Source organism: Pseudophryne corroboree, chromosome 3 (genome assembly GCF_028390025.1).
Source record: "Pseudophryne corroboree isolate aPseCor3 chromosome 3, aPseCor3.hap2, whole genome shotgun sequence".
NCBI classification, from domain to species: Eukaryota; Metazoa; Chordata; class Amphibia; order Anura; family Myobatrachidae; genus Pseudophryne; species Pseudophryne corroboree.
Window position 1 is genome coordinate 77,492,729 of NC_086446.1, and position 15,878 is coordinate 77,508,606.

General features: G+C 46.3%; 1 protein-coding gene across 3 annotated transcripts in view; it reads left to right on the forward strand.

The window, feature by feature from the left end:
- The first annotated feature begins 7,811 nt into the window (after positions 1–7,811).
- The window catches only part of LOC135054788 (zinc finger protein 300-like), a 32,137-nt gene continuing 24,070 nt past the window's right edge, over positions 7,812–15,878 (forward strand). The window contains exons 1-4 of one of the 3 annotated variants that reach the window (XM_063958114.1): positions 7,812–8,180; positions 13,960–14,056; positions 14,477–14,665; positions 14,854–14,935. In XM_063958114.1, coding sequence (XP_063814184.1) covers positions 13,979–14,056; positions 14,477–14,665; positions 14,854–14,935 — 349 coding nt within the window. In that variant the 5' untranslated portion in view covers positions 7,812–8,180; positions 13,960–13,978. The remainder of the gene's footprint in view (positions 8,181–13,959; positions 14,057–14,476; positions 14,666–14,853; positions 14,936–15,878) is intronic. The other 2 variants (XM_063958115.1, XM_063958117.1) reach the window with 2 other exon arrangements.

The window sequence follows — 15,878 nt, forward strand, 5'->3', positions numbered from 1 at the left end:
TCCAGATAGTGGGGATGTCCAGCATCAAGGGGGAAGTTAAAAGGAAATAAATGTAAATGTTATGAGCACATTATATGATACACCTTCAGAATTTAGGAAACTATATAATTCTTTAGAAAGATATATTTTCTTGCTTATTACACCAACCGTACCCCAATCACTATTCACTCAATCTTATATGTCATCCAAGCAGGCAGACAGAGCATACACTAGATCATCTGCAATCACAGGCTAAGTGGCAAAGTCATTTTCATATATGCAAATTGTTTGGCATCTTATTCATTATGTCTATAAATAGGACCACATGTCCTCAAACAAAACAGTCCCCCACTGGTGCGTCGGCCCACCGGGAATCTTCCCTGTAGACCCTATGGCCAATCCGCCTCTGGTGGTAAGGGACATTTTGCTCGTAACTGTCCGAACAAGTCGGGAAACGCCTTGACCAGGTGAATTGTGAGGGGGTTCACCTAGGTCTGCAGCTTATCTCCTCGAATAACTCTCTTTTAGTCCCAGTTAAAGTTTCCTTTGGCAGCCTCAGTTCTTTGGTGTCGGCTTTTGTCGACAGTGGAGCTGCAGGAAACTTTATGGATTTAACTTGGGCTAAGGCCTTAGGCATTCCTCAGTTACCATTGGGTAGGTGTGTCACCATGCATGGCTTAGATGGGAGTCCGCTTTCCAATGGGGTTATTTCTCACCGTACACCTCCCGTGCTACTTACAGTAGGAGTTTTACATTCCAAAAAAATTGAGTTCTATCTTACACATTGCCCAGCAGTTCCAGTTGTTCTGGGTCACCCTTGGCTGGCCTTTCATAATCCCACCACTGATTGGCGGTCCGGTGAGATTTCACAATGGGGTACTTTTTGTGCTAAGGAATGTATTTCGTTTCCAGTCAGAGTAGCAGCTATCATTCCAGAACTCATTCCTGTGGAATACCTGGAGTTTGCCGATATTTTCTCCAAAGGCAATGCGGACATTCTGCCTCCCCATCGGCCTTATTATTGTGCTATTGAGCTAATTCCTGGTGCCGCATTGCCAAAGGGAAGATTGTATGCATTGTCCGGGCCAGAAACTTCGGCTATGAATGACTATATTCAGGAGAGCTTACAGAAAGGGTTTATTAGACCATCAAAATCTCCTTTAAGTGCTGTTTTTTTCTTTGTGGAGAAGAAGGATGGCTCGCTTAGACCATGCATTGATTTTAGAGCCCTGAATAAGATCTCAGTCAAAAACACCTATTCTTTGCCGTTGATTTCTGTACTCTTTGACCAGTTACGTTCTGCTGTGATTTTTTCTAAGATTGACCTGAGAGGAGCTTACAACCTCATCCGAATTAAATCTGGAGATGAGTGGAAGACGGCTTTCAGTACTCAGTCGGGTCACTACGAATACCTGGTGATGCCGTTCGGCCTGTCTAATGCTCCAGCAGTTTTTGAGGACCTCATAAATGATGTGCTCCGTGACTTCCTAGGGAAATTCGTGGTCGTTTATTTAGACGACATCTTGATTTTTTCTGAATCGATGGAACAACATATCACCCAGGTGCGTCTGGTTCTTCAAAAGTTACGTGAGAATCATTTATATGCCAAGCTGGAGAAGTGTGAATTTCACGTCACGGAAGTATCTTTTTTTGGGTACATAATTTCCCCTCAGGGATTTTCCATGGAACCCAAGAAGCTTCAGGCCATCCTTAATTGGGCGCAACCCACCAATTTAAAAGCAATTCAGCGCTTTTTAGGGTTTGCGAATTATTATAGGAGGTTCATTCATTCTTTTTCTGACCTGGTAGCTCCCATTGTGGCTCTTGACTAAAAAAGGAGCGGATCCTACCAACTGGTCGCATGAAGCTGAGTTGTCCTTCCGGGCCCTCAAACAAGCCTTTGTCTCAGCTCCAGTCCTCAGACATCCCAATCCGGAATTGCCCTTTGTTGTGGAGGTTGATGCCTCAGAGGTTGGAGTGGGGGCTGTCCTTTCTCAAAAGGATCCGGAGTCTTCGGAGCTACATCCTTGTGCCTTTATGTCCAGGAAGTTCTCCTCCGCTGAATCCAATTATGACGTTGGTAATCGGGAGTTACTGGAGGTAAAGTGGGCTTTTGAGGAGTGGAGGCATTGGCTGGAAGGAGCTAAGCATACTATTTCGGTATTGACTGACCATAAGAACCTGCAATACATTGAATCAGCTAAACGGCTTAATGCTCGGCAGGCACGTTGGGCATTATTTTTTACTCGTTTCAAATTCGTTATCACTTTCAGGCCTGGTTCCAAGAATACTAAAGCTGATGCCCTGTCACGTAGTTTTCTTACGGTTCACAATAACAATCCTGTTGTTACCCCAATACTTCCATCTTCGGTCATCCGGGCAGGCCTCACACAGGATTTATTTACCCAGTTAAACCAGCTTCAACACCAAACTCCTAGATTTACTCCTGCTGGTCGTCTTTTCGTTCCTGAATTTTTGAGAGCTACTGTTTTAACTGAATTCCATGACAACAAGGTTTCAGGGCATCCGGGAATCACTAAGACATTGGAGTTAGTCTCTCGCTCAGTATGGTGGCCTAGTATATCCAAAGACGTTAGGGAATTTGTTTTTTCATGTCCGGTTTGTGCACAGCATAAGGTTCCCCGTTCCTTGCCTATCGGGCAACTTATGCCCTTAAGTGTTCCTCTCAGGCCATGGTCTCATATTTCCATGGATTTTGTGGTTGACCTTCCCCTTTCAGCCGGATTCCGAGTCATATGGGTGGTAGTGGACCGTTTTAGTAAAATGGCTCATTTTATTGCTCTTCCCCGATTGCCTTCTGCTCAAGGGTTGGCAGTTTTGTTCCTCCGCCATGTGTTTAGGCTTCATGGGTTACCCACTGATATTGTTTCTGATTGGGGTCCACAATTTATCGCACAATTCTGGAGATGTTTTTGTGCTTCATTAAAGATGAAACTGTCATTAACATCCGGTTATCACCCACAATCCAACGGGCAAACCGAACGAGTTAACCAGTCATTGAAACAATATCTGCGCTTGTATTCGGCCAAGCTCCAGAATGATTGGTCCGAGTTTCTTCCTTTGGCTGAATTTGCTTACAATAATTCCTGTCATTCCTCCACTAAAGAGACTCCATTCTTTTCAGTTTTTGGTTTTCACCCCAGAGCTAATTCTTTTTTTCATCATTTTCCAGTCTCCTCGCTGGCATTGACCTCCCATCTCAGAGCAATTTGGAAAAAAGTGCACCTCGCTCTCGGAAAAGCGGCCTTTCGAGAGAAGAAATTTTCCGACAGGCTCCGACGTCCTTGCACTTTTAAGGTGGGAGATAGGGTGTGGTTGTCGACTCGCAACATCAGGCTTCGACAATCCTCGGCTAGACTGGGACCCAAATTTATTGGGCCATTTCTTATTATTAAAAGAGTCAACCCAGTTGCCTTTCGGCTACGTTTGCCAAGATCTCTCAGGATTGGAAATACGTTTCATTGTTCCCTGTTGAAACAATACGTTTCTTCCAGTAGGTTTCCTCGGAGGATCTCTCAGGGTAGATCTCCAGTGGATGTACAGGGACAGCAGGATTTCTTGGTAGAGAAGGTTCTCGATTCCAAATTATCCCGGGATCGGCTTTATTTTTTAGTTCACTGGAAAGGCTACGGTCCGGAGGAAAGGTCTTGGGTCCTGGATAAGGATCTTCATGCCCCTAGGCTCAAGAGGGCATTTTTTCGGGAATTTCCTCAGAAACCTGGCTTTAGGGGTTCCTTGACCCCTCCTCAAGCGGGGGTACTGTTAGGCGCCGGGGTCCGCTTGTCCGCCCGGCGCCTAGCAACTAGGGACGCTGTGCGCGTTCAGCCGCCGGCTCCCTAGCAACGCTAGACGCCGGGCGCGCTGAGCCGCACGGACCCTAGCAACGGGGACACCACTGGCGGACCGCGTTCCCCGTTGCTGGGCTTAATGAACTAACACATACACCTGTCCTCCGGCCGTGCAGCAAGGCAGCTGCACGGCATTTATTCCAATCAGGCTCTAAGCAGCTGATTGGAGGACTCCCTGTTAAGTATCTTCCCAGGGCTTCTCACAGACGCCGGTAATAGCTTCCTGCATGCTGCTTGGTTTGCTGAGAGTCGGTTTCCAGTCCTGCTGTATCCGGTCATTCCTGTCCTCAGAAGTCCAGTATTCGGGAGTTGTTATCTCATCCCAGGAAGTCGTTTTGTTCCCTGGAGTCCTGACTGATCACCGTTTAACATCAAGTGGTGTATCGTGAGTTGCGGCTCTGCCGTGTGTTGCGGCTCAGCCGCTTTATCTTTATATCTTCTGTTGTCGGAGCATTTGCGGAGGGTTCTGCTTCCACAAGTCCTCTCTGGAACTCGGCGGTGCCGGGTAGGAGAAGTGGACAAGTGGATATTTTGGTTGTCCTTTTCTCTGGCGTTTTTTCCGCACATATTCTAGTTTTGAGTTAGCTTGTAGCCCCTGGCCTGGTTGTTTAGTCAGAGGGCCCCTTGTTATCTCCCTGTCTCGGATTTCCCTTTGTCTCTCACTAAGACCGGGGGGCATCGAAGTTGGGCAGACATAATCCGCCCTTCAAACGCGGCTGCCAAGGGCTCAAGCAACCATAGTCTCGCAGGGGATTTCTGACAGCACGGGTGAGACAACGGAGTTAGGGCGCCAGGGGCTATTTTCCATTCCCGTTCCCTTTCCCAGCATCTCGTTCCAGTGCTCCGGTCCTCGCAATAAGATCTCCTCAGACCAGAGTGCTGGAATCATAACAGTCCGTAACCTCAGAAGGTGAAACTAAACAAGGAGTCCTAAACGCGTTTCGTCACTTCCGGTGACTTTCTCAATAGGTTACCTATTGAGAAAGTCACCGGAAGTGACGAAACGCGTTTAGGACTCCTTGTTTAGGAGTCCTAAAATGCCTCCACCTCTTCTTGGGCGACTTGCAGTACCTTTAGTTGGCCGTCAGTGTTCGGGGCATCGTAGAGGTGATTGTTTGGGTTGCAGGGGACTTCTTTTGCGAACCTCCAATAAAAGTGGTTCAGTTCGTCTGCTAGGTCTTGGTGCATGGTGGTGGACTTCGATGTTTTCTTGCAGTTGGTTATGGATTGCATTCCTTTCCATACAGATATGGGGTCATTGGTGGAGAGATCGTTTGTCAGCTTGTCCGAGACCCGCTTTTTTGCTAGGCTGATTTCTTTAGTCAGAGAGTTCCTATTTCAGTTGTATAGTGCTCTGTCACCGCTGCTATAGGCCTCCTCTTTGAGACAGTGCTCAGGGGAAGAAGGCAGCCACAGATTTCAGACACTGCTGGGGACACTGGAGGTTTGTCTAGGCATGTCATCCAGGAGGAAGTGTTATAGTGAGATTGTATATTGTCAGAGTGTGACTTATGGTGGCCACGTCAGTTAGGTGAGGATGGTGTTCTGGAACACAATCCTGCATCACACCCGCATTATGGTCTACTCTCCCCTCTCCTGGGGAGCCCAGGTGAGGAAGGGGTGGAGGAGGTAGTCAGTTACCCGGCGGAGGGGGGAAGATCGGAGCGCAACCCTGTGTCGTCATCTGCCCACGCCTATGGTGATACTCACAGTAATTCTGCAATTTTGCCGCAATTCCAGGGGAGCCATATATAGCTAATATACTCCCCATGATTAGCAACCATCGATGGTCTGCTACTCATGGTTAATGGATGTAACTTCAATGGCTTGGGCAGCAGTCTTCTTTCTCCTACACATGGGTGGTTGGGGTTTTCTGATGGTGGTTAGGAACCATTGATCATTGGTGGTGGGTATTTCAATGGACAACCTAAGAACAAAAAAATCGTAGCCTCCATGCGCCTAAAAACCACCCAGGCCCACACGGACCTCCGACCATATTTCATAAGGAACACTAATGTTCTTTGTTCACAAACAAGGAATACCCGGCTATAATAGGGATCGTCAGGAGGTATGCATATCTCTTACTAGTCACCATGTTCTAATTATTAAACGGTATACTGTGTGTGTGTGTGTGTGTGTGTGTGTGTGTGTGTGTGTGTGTATGTATGTATGTATGTATGTATGTATATATATATATATATATATATATATATACACACACACAATGGGGGTAATTCAGAATTGATCGTAAATGTGCTAAATTTAGCACATCTACGATCATTCATTCTGACATGCGGGGGGACGCCCAGCACGGGGCTGGTCTGCCCCGCATGTCTGGCCCTACGCCCCCCACCCTGCACAAGTACAAAAGCATCGTACAGCGGCGATGATTTTGTACTTGATGAGTAGCTCCCCAGGCTACTTGTCTCATCCTGGAGACAAGCTTATCTCTCGAGGCTTTAGAAAACAAAATATGAATTAATAACACCAGAATACCGGCAATAGTAGACCACCAATGACATACGGCAAACCATACACTACATCCTTGTATCAGGGTGACTACAGTACACTATGTAGACAAAAGTGATAGACAAGGACAGCAAATAGATCAGCAAGATGTTATTGACATCAGTACTTTGTAGGGCCACCACATGCACTGATTACTGCAGACACCCTTCTTGGCAAGCTGTCCACAAGTTCCTGGACACCAGCTGGTGGTATGTTTTGCCATTCCGCCTTATGTACAGTGACCAACTGTGACACTTAAGGTCGAGTCGGCTTAGAATGCATCCATCACTCCAGTTCATCCCAGAGGTTCTCAGTGGGGTTAATATCTGGACTCTGAGCTGGCCAGTCCATCCGGGTTACCGAATTCTTCGTATATCAGTCCAGCGTGGCAGAGGTGGCATTGTCATCCTGTCATCCCCGTTACCGAAGAACTGCCACAATGTAGGGAGCACAGAGTTGTCGAGAACATCTCTATACTTCTCAGAGTTAATGTGACCATGCATTACAACTAGGCTTATCATACTATCCCTTTAAACCGGGACGCTCACGGATTACACAGGTTCTGTGGCTGATTAAAACCAGGCGAGATGTAGGCTTGAAGTCAGTAGCCACATAGCCTGTGTAATTCATAGGTGTCCCGGTTTAAAGGGATCGTATGGTAAGTCTAATTACAGCTATTGCAGGAACACACCATTTCACTTATGCGGGGGTGTCCAATCACTTTTGTCTACTAAGGGGCCCAGTTATCAAGCCTTGGAGAGTGATAAATAGCACGGTGATAAAGTACCAGCCAATCAGCTCTTATCTGCCATGTCACAGGCTGTGTTTGACAAATGACAGTTAGGAGCTGATTGGTTGGTACTTTATCATGTGCTATTTATCACTCTCTAAGGCTTGATAAATCTTGGCAATAGTGTATTTAACCGTAGGGTCATGAGATTGCAATTCATAAGTACGCATATCATTAAGCTGCCTCATACATTCCTTATCATAAGCAGTGAGATCCTGCAATACCAATGAACCACCTATAATTGTGGGCCTTATTCAGACCCTGTTGCAGATGGGCGAAAATTGCAAACAGATGATATTTGTCCGTCTGCACATGCGCCACAGTGCACAAGCTATCGTGATGCAATCGCATCCTGGAAGAATGTGTTTGCATCAAGATTGACAGGCAACGAGCGTCCAGGTGCGTTGACACAGCATTTGGGGGGAGTGTCGCGGGAAACACAGGTGTGTCATGTCTTGCATTCGGAAACATGGCAGCGGTGCCCCTGCTTACAAAGCCTTGCTACGTAGGCAAGGTTCAACCTCTATTTGAGACTTTTGCGATGCAATCGCAATTGAATGATGTGAACACTGCGCATGAGCGGCTGTTCGATAATTGGCCACATTACAGTTCACAAATTTGGCAATCCAACCTAAATAAGACCTAGCTAGGCGGTCATTTTTCTGTAGACCAGAGCTTTAGATGGAGGACAATGTGACATAATTCAATTGTACAAATGTGCATGAAATAAGCAACTAATTTCACATGGTCAGTAAAAGGAACGGCAGCTACTGCTTGAGCGTGGGGAATATCTCGACTCGCTGGTCTCCTAGGTGCTCGTTCCGTATCGAATAGGACAGAAATGCTGAGCGGCGGCCATGTTTATGTGGTCCAAACTGAAGACAAACATCTAACATACCGTTCCCTCCTCTCATGCTATCTACTACGTAACACGCACTGTACACGCCCATAGACATTTACAGACATACTGTACTTCCGGGACCCGGTTAATAGGCCCAGACTGGTGCCGCAGGGAATGTTCTGAGCTGCAGGAGGTGATGTATTGTTTGTGTTATATATTAGTTTGTTTAGTTATTGTGCATCTCATATGACTAATATATACCCTATGCTGTAGTAAGGTCACACAGTTATCCAGTAACATCTGTATGGACATGTGCTACTGTACATGACACTAAGTATGACACATATACAGTAATAGCAATGTATTATGTTTTGTGTATTATATAATTACATCAGTAATCTGCATCTCATACTGTACTATATACACAGACACAGTAATGTAATAAATAGTACACTTCATAAATTGTAATATACAGTATACGCCTAGCAAGGTAATAACTGATCTAAATGACATTATATGAATAATACACATTATATACTGTAATCTAGACATACAGCACTGTAATAACTGATTTGTATTCTATTATCATTTATATCACTGGTATACATAATATACTGTAATATATACACACATTACTATGTAATAACGCATGTGAATTGTATTTACATTTATGTCAGTGGTATACATCCTATACTGTAATATATACACACATGTCGTCAGAGACGGGACAGACCATAGATAATTATTATATAGATATTGACCCCTCCACCCCTCCTCAGTTTATTTACCCCAGCTGCACTTTCCCTGGGTCCCCTCACGGTTGGTTCTAAATCGGAGTGGGAAAAGGGACCTTCTGACGTCACTAGGGGAGGAGACACGTCACCAGGGGGAGGAGCTACGGCCGAACAGGGTACACGAAAAGTACCCTTGCGGGCTTGGTTCGCTCGCCACGCTTCGGGCCTGATGACTAAAGGTAATAGTTGGTGGCATGGATAATAGAGGAACTATCCCGCTGGCCTAGCTCCTCCCCCTGTGTCGTGCCTCCGCCCCCTGACGTAAAAGGTCCCTTAGGCCACTTGAATCTAGCATCTACCGTCTATTGGTGGCAGGGGGGAGTCAGACATACTCCCACCCCACTGCACATATCTAACTCAGTATAGGCTTTGTAGAATTGTGTGTGTGTGTATATATATATATATATATATATATATATATATATATAACTGAGAGATGTATAGATCAGTGCGCTCCTCTTGGAATCAACGGTGAAGTAAATTACTTATCTGACAAATTTAAATCTTGCTAGTATGATATCCACACAAAGCTGAGAACAAAGTCTTTCAGGGCTTAGTAAGTCTTTTAGAAACACCTTCCACTCTTCAGGGTGGCTGCTCAGTTCTTCAATGTACCATAGGTATACGGCATAAGTTCTGTAGCAAAAAGGATGGAGAAGAACAAGCGCCTAATTGTGTAGTAAGTTCTTAAAGTGCAAGATGACACTCAGTGAATAATAAATGCGTACCGGATAATAACTTGGTAACAGGCCTATCAAGATTCCACTCAGGTTGTTTCTCACCATCTGCAATTCAAGAAAACACAGATCGCCGCATAGCGTAGTAATACCGGTTACCAATATTCGCCCTACAAGCACACAGGTATGCGTACCGGATTCTTATAGGTAATCAGCAAAACACAACAGTCTTTGTCCAGATGTCCCTCATCAGGTCAAATATACCAGGATCTCTGTAGTATCGGACAACTGACCATAAAAAGTATTTTATTCAGTATACAAAGACTAAAACACAAATAAAGAACTCAAATAAAATGGGTTTAGAAATCAAGTGTAACTTAGCTTAGCAATCAGGTAGCAGTCCTGTTCAGGTTTCTCTCAACACGTTTCGCCCGGCCGGGCTTTTTATTCAGTATACAAAGACTAAAACAGAAATAAAGAACTCAAATAAAATAGGTTTAGAAATCAAGTGTAACTTAGCTTAGCAATCACGTAGCAGTCCTGTTCAGGTTTCTCTCAATGCGTTTCGCCCATCCGGGCTTCCTCCACTAAGAGACCCGCACCTGCCTACCACCCTGCGGTGCAGCCTGACTCTGCAGTCCTCTGTGACTACTCCAGCTTCCAGCTACGGATCCACCTGCTTCCAGCGGTCAGCTTCCAGAAGTATCCAGCTTTCTTAAAGTGCCGGTGCTGTTCCAGCGGATACCTACATCCCAGCAGTCTGGGGAGCAGTCTCTCAAGGAAAAACTTCCAGGGACGTTGGTCACATCAGGAAGCCTGCCTTCACATAAACGTTCTGGAGCTAAGAGCCATTTACAACGGCCTTCAACAAGCGGTACATCTTCATCAAGACCGTCCCGTGCAGATCCAGGCGGACAATGTAACAGCAGTCGCATACATAAACAGGCAGGGCGGAACGAAAAGCAGAGCGGCAATGGCAGAGGCGACAAAAATCCTCCGCTGGGCAGAAAAACATCTACAAGCTCTGTCGGCAATATTCATTCCGGGAGTAGACAACTGGGAAGCAGACTTCCTCAGCAGACATGGTCTCCATCCAGGAGAGTGGGGCCTCCACCAAGTAGTCTTCGCAGAGGTGACAAGTCTTTGGGGAGTTCCTCAAATAGACATGATGGCGTCTCGTCTCAACAAGAAGCTTCGGAGATACTGTTCCAGGTCGAGAGACCCTCAAGCAGTAGCAATGGATGCACTGGTGACCCAGTGGGTTTTTCCATCCGTGTATGTCTTCCCTCCACTTCCGCTGATCCCAAAAGTACTCAGGATCTTAAGAAAAACAAGGGTTCGAGCAATCTTCATTGCCCCAGACTGGCCAAGGAGGACTTGGTACCCAGATCTTCAGCAGTTGCTCATAGAAGATCCTCGGTCTCTTCCTCCTCAAGAGGACCTGCTGCAGCAGGGGCCGTGCGTGTACCAAGACTTACCGCGGCTGTTGAGCGCTGTATCCTAGCCAGGAAGGGTATTCCCGAGGAGGTCATCCCCACCCTTATTCAGGCCAGAAAGGGAGTAACATCGAAACATTACCACCGTATTTGGAGAAAATATGTATCTTGGTGTGAATCCAAGAAAGCTCCTACGGAAGAGTTTCACTTAGGACGTTTTCTCCATTTTTTGCAGGATGGTGTGGAGGCGGGCCTCCGATTGGGATCAATCAAGGTCCAGATTTCGGCCTTGTCAGTGTTCTTACAAAAACAATTGGCCTCTCTTCCAGAGGTTCAGACCTTTGTGAAAGGGGTTCTGCACATCCAGCCTCCATTCGTGCCTCCAGTGGCACCATGGGACCTTAACGTGGTATTGTAGTTCCTTCAGTCGGATTGGTTTGAACCTCTACAAAAGGTAGAGTTGAAGTTTCCAACTTGGAAATTGGTGATGCTTTTGGCTTTGGCATCAGCAAGGCGGGTGTCTGAATTGGGGACCTTGTCTCACAAGAGCCCTTACCTGATCTTCCATGAGGATAGGGCAGAGCTGAGGACTCGTCAACATTTTTTTCCGAAGGTGGTTTTATCTTTCCACATAAACCAACCTATTGTAGTGCCAGTAGTTACTGACCCATTCACTGATTCAAAATCTCTAGATGTGGTTAGAGCTTTGAAAATCTTTGTTGCTAGAACGGCTCGTATAAGGAAAACAGAGGCTCTGTTTGTCCTGTATGCTCACAACAAGATTGGCTGTCCTGCTTCCAAGCAGACTATTGCACGTTGGATTAGAAATACGATTCAGCAAGCTCATACTACGGCTAGATTGCCGTTACCGACGTCGGTAAAGGCCCACTCCACTAGGAAGGTGGGCTCATCCTGGGCGGCTGCCCGGGGGGTCTCGGCATTACAACTTTGCCGAGCAGCTACTTGGTCAGGGTCAAACACATTTGCTAAATTCTACAAGTTTGACACCTTGGCCGATGAGGACCTCAAGTTTGGTCAATCGGTGCTGCAGGGTCATCCGCACTCTCCCGCCCGTACTGGAGCTTTGGTATAGACCCCATGGTCTTGATGTCGTTGTCACGATCCGGGTATCTGGACGCCATTATCTGCCATTCAGATGTCTCCTGAGGCTGGCTCAGCGTTCCAGGGCCGGATCTCACCTGTGTTACTGATGTCCATGCTCTGCATCTCCCTCCTGTCACTCTGAGACGCTGTCATGGCGACGTCATGTTTGAATTCTGAATGGCGTCTCCAGCCCTCTGCGGCCTCCGCCGCCGCTCCTGTGTTTCCAGATTACAGGTTGTCAGTGTGGCGTCTCATGTCTGCCGCGGCCTCCGTTGTCATCCATGTGGTTCCAGTATGCAAGTTGCCAGTGTGGCGTCTCCTGCCCTCCGCGGCCTGCGCCGCCATTACTGCTGAATCTCCACATAGTTTCTCAAACTGACTTTCCCTCCAAGTAGCCATGTTGGTTTCAGTCACATGCCTCAGTTTCCACCAATCCGCTGCACTACTGGAATCTGCATAATTGCTCAGCCAATGCCTGCCTTGCTGCAGGTATAAATATCCTGTGCCTGAACCAGGAAATGGTCAGTGCTTTGGTTGTCAAACCTTGTTTCCAGTCTCTCTCCTGTGGTTGTTTCTCCAGGTTTCCAGCTCCTGTCTCCAGCCTCCACTAAGAGACCCGCACCTGCCTACCACCCTGCGGTGCAGCCTGACTCTGCAGTCCTCTGTGACTACTCCAGCTTCCAGCTACGGATCCACCTGCTTCCAGCGGTCAGCTTCCAGCAGTATCCAGCTTTCTTAAAGTGCCGGTGCTGTTCCAGCGGATACCTACATCCCAGCAGTATCCACAAACCACCGGTATTCACATTTCATCTTTCCTGTATCCACGCTCCCTAGCTTCATCCTACCACCTGGCTGGTTCTACCCAGCATCCACTCCGTGTTTCTACCACCTGGCTGGTTCTACCCAGCATCCACTCCGTGTTTCTACCACCTGGCTGGTTCCATCCAGCATCCACTCCGTGTTCCATCATCTGGCTGGTTCCATCCAGCATCCACAGCAGTCTTCTCAGCTACAGTGTTGTCGGCTCCAAGTGTTACATCTGCTGACGTGTTCCTCGGCTACTCTCACTACTACAGACGGGACTGGTAAGGACAATCCATCACTGGGACTTTAAGATCTGTTCCTTATCCTACCGGTACCCTGTGGCTCCAGCCAAGCTTTTGGTGATCCAGGAACTGTTGCATTTAACCACTGCATATTTTTACTCAATTCTCACTGTTGTGTATATACAGAGTTTTGTTAATAAAACTTTTATTGACTTTTAAATCCTGGTTGTCATCGTCACACCTTTGGGTAATCCTTCTACACTATACTTACATGTCCAGGGGTCTGATTAAATCTCCAAAGTTTAAATTCATCTCAGCCCCTACAACTGGGGCTTCCTCCTGTCAGCTCAGACCCTCAGTTGTGACAGTCGTCCCCAGCATCCTCTAGGACGTATGAGAAAATAGGATTTTGATACCTACCGGTAAATCCTTTTCGCCCGTCCCAGTGCGTATTTTACCTGCAGTTTAGTTATTACAGTTACACAAGTTGTGTTATCTTAGTTTCAGCATGTTGCTGCAATTGGTTCATGCCTGTTGGCGTGTGTTATGTTGAATGCCATGTGTGCGGCATGGTTGAGGGTGTGAGTTGGTAGATTTCTCACCACTAGTTAAGTAATTCTTTTCCTCGAAATGTCAGTCTCCCTGGGCACAGTTCCTACAACTGAGGTCTGGAGGAGGGGCATACCCAATGAAAAGTCTTTAGAGTGCCCATGTCTCCTGCGGATCCCGTCTATACCCCATGGTCTTGATGTCGTCCCCAGCATCCTCTACGGACTAGGAGAAAAGGATTTACCGGTAGGTATTAAAATCCTATTATTACTAATAAGTCATATAGTAACAGCAATGTTATAACTGATCTGTGTAACATTTTATTGTATATTACATTGCCAGTAATACAGAAACTTTTATCTTTAGGAGTAATAAATTACAGAGGATGGAGACTTACAGGAATGAGATGAGTGGAAGGATATTAAATATCACCCTGGAGATCATCTGCCTGCTGACTGGAGAGGTAAGGGGGCCTGGGAGCGTCACAGTGACATCACTCTTATCTCTATTACTAACACAGGGTCCTGACTGGGGAGGTGAGGGGGTCTGGGAGTGTCACAGTGACATCACTCTTATCTCTATTACTAACACAGGGACCTGACTGGGGAGGTGAGGGGGTCTGGGAGTGTCACAGTGATATCACTCTTATCTCTATTAGTAACACAGGAACCTGACTAGGGAAGTGAGGGAGCCTGGGAGTGTCACAGCGACAGTACTGTCATCATAATTAAACGGAGATGTGAAGAGTATTTATATGCAGAAAATGGAAATAGATGTAATTGGGACATACAAGATGTTTTTGTTTGTAGAGAAGCTTGGGGAATATTTTACTTGTGTCCAGACAGAGACATGTTTGTATTTATTAGTCTCTCTCTATTTTTAGGATTATATTGTTGTAAAAAAGTCTAGTGAGCACATGACACCCCTCAGTTGTCACCATGTTTCTGGAGGACTGAGCAGGACCCAGAGCCCCATCACGGAGCCTCCACCTCACTCACTGATACATGAGAAACACAATGATCAGAAGATCCTAGAACTCGCCAACAAGATCATTCAGCTGCTGACTGGAGAGGTGACTGCTGGGAATGGGACATTATACATTAACACCAGGGGAAGTGTCTGGGTGATGACTGGAGAGGTGACTGCTGGGAATGGGACATTATACAGTAACACCAGGGGAGGTGTCTGGGTGATGACTGTGTCATTGTGTGTTTCCGGTTCCTATAAGGTGTCTGGAATGTCACTGTCTTTTTGTCCAAGCAGGAGGGGGAGTATATAGAAGGACACAAGTATCAAAACAAGAACACAATGATGGAGAATCACCGGCCCCTCCGATCACTGGGTAAGAGATGGTCATGGTGAGAGTAAGGAAATTATAGAATGGCAGTTACCTAATACCACTGTTTTAAGTTGAGTTTTGAGTAAGAATATAAGCTTGGTACAAAGAAAAATAAAGGGCTAGGAAGATCCCTTATGTTCCCCAATAGCAGCAAACCAGGTGTACGAACACCAACCAGTACCTGTAGCGCAGTCTCAGAATCCAGTTATAATAATCTAAGCTTATCAGTTTTTTAAATATTCATTATTCAAGCAGAATAAGAGGGAAGTCCCCTCTTTCACATGAGGCACCTGCATAGAAGCTAATGGGGTAAATTTACTAAGATGGGAGTTCTATTTGAGATGGGATGTTGCCCATAGCAAACAATCAGATTCTAAGTCTCATTTATCTAGCACCTTCTAGAAGATAATACCGGGAATCTGGTTGCTATTATCAACATCCCATTTTAAATAGAACTCCCATTTTAGTAAATTTACTCCATTGTCTGGTAAAATAGTGTGATAACCCAGCACTACAGATGTTGTTTTCCATAGATTGGGATTAGGGAGTACAACAATTCTTAAAAAAAATGTACAAAACCTTTTTTCCCTAACGTCCTAATGGATAGTGGATACTGGGATGACATTAGTACCATGGGGGTATAGATCGGGTCCACTAGGAGCCATGGGCACTTTAAGAAAACATTAGTGTGTGCTGGCTCCTCCCCTCTATGCTCCCCCTAGCAGACTCAGTTTAGAAAAATGTGCCCAAGGAGCCGGGTACATTCCCTGGTGCTCCAGAGAGTTTTCTTCAAAACTTTTAGTTAGTTTGTTATTTTCAGGCAGTACTGGTTGGCAACCAGTCTGCCTGCGTCGTGGGACTTAGGGGGGAGGGGGGGGGGGGTGCCGAACCAACCTCCTATAGGGTTAATGGTTCATATCTCCGCTGACAGGACACTAAGCTCTTG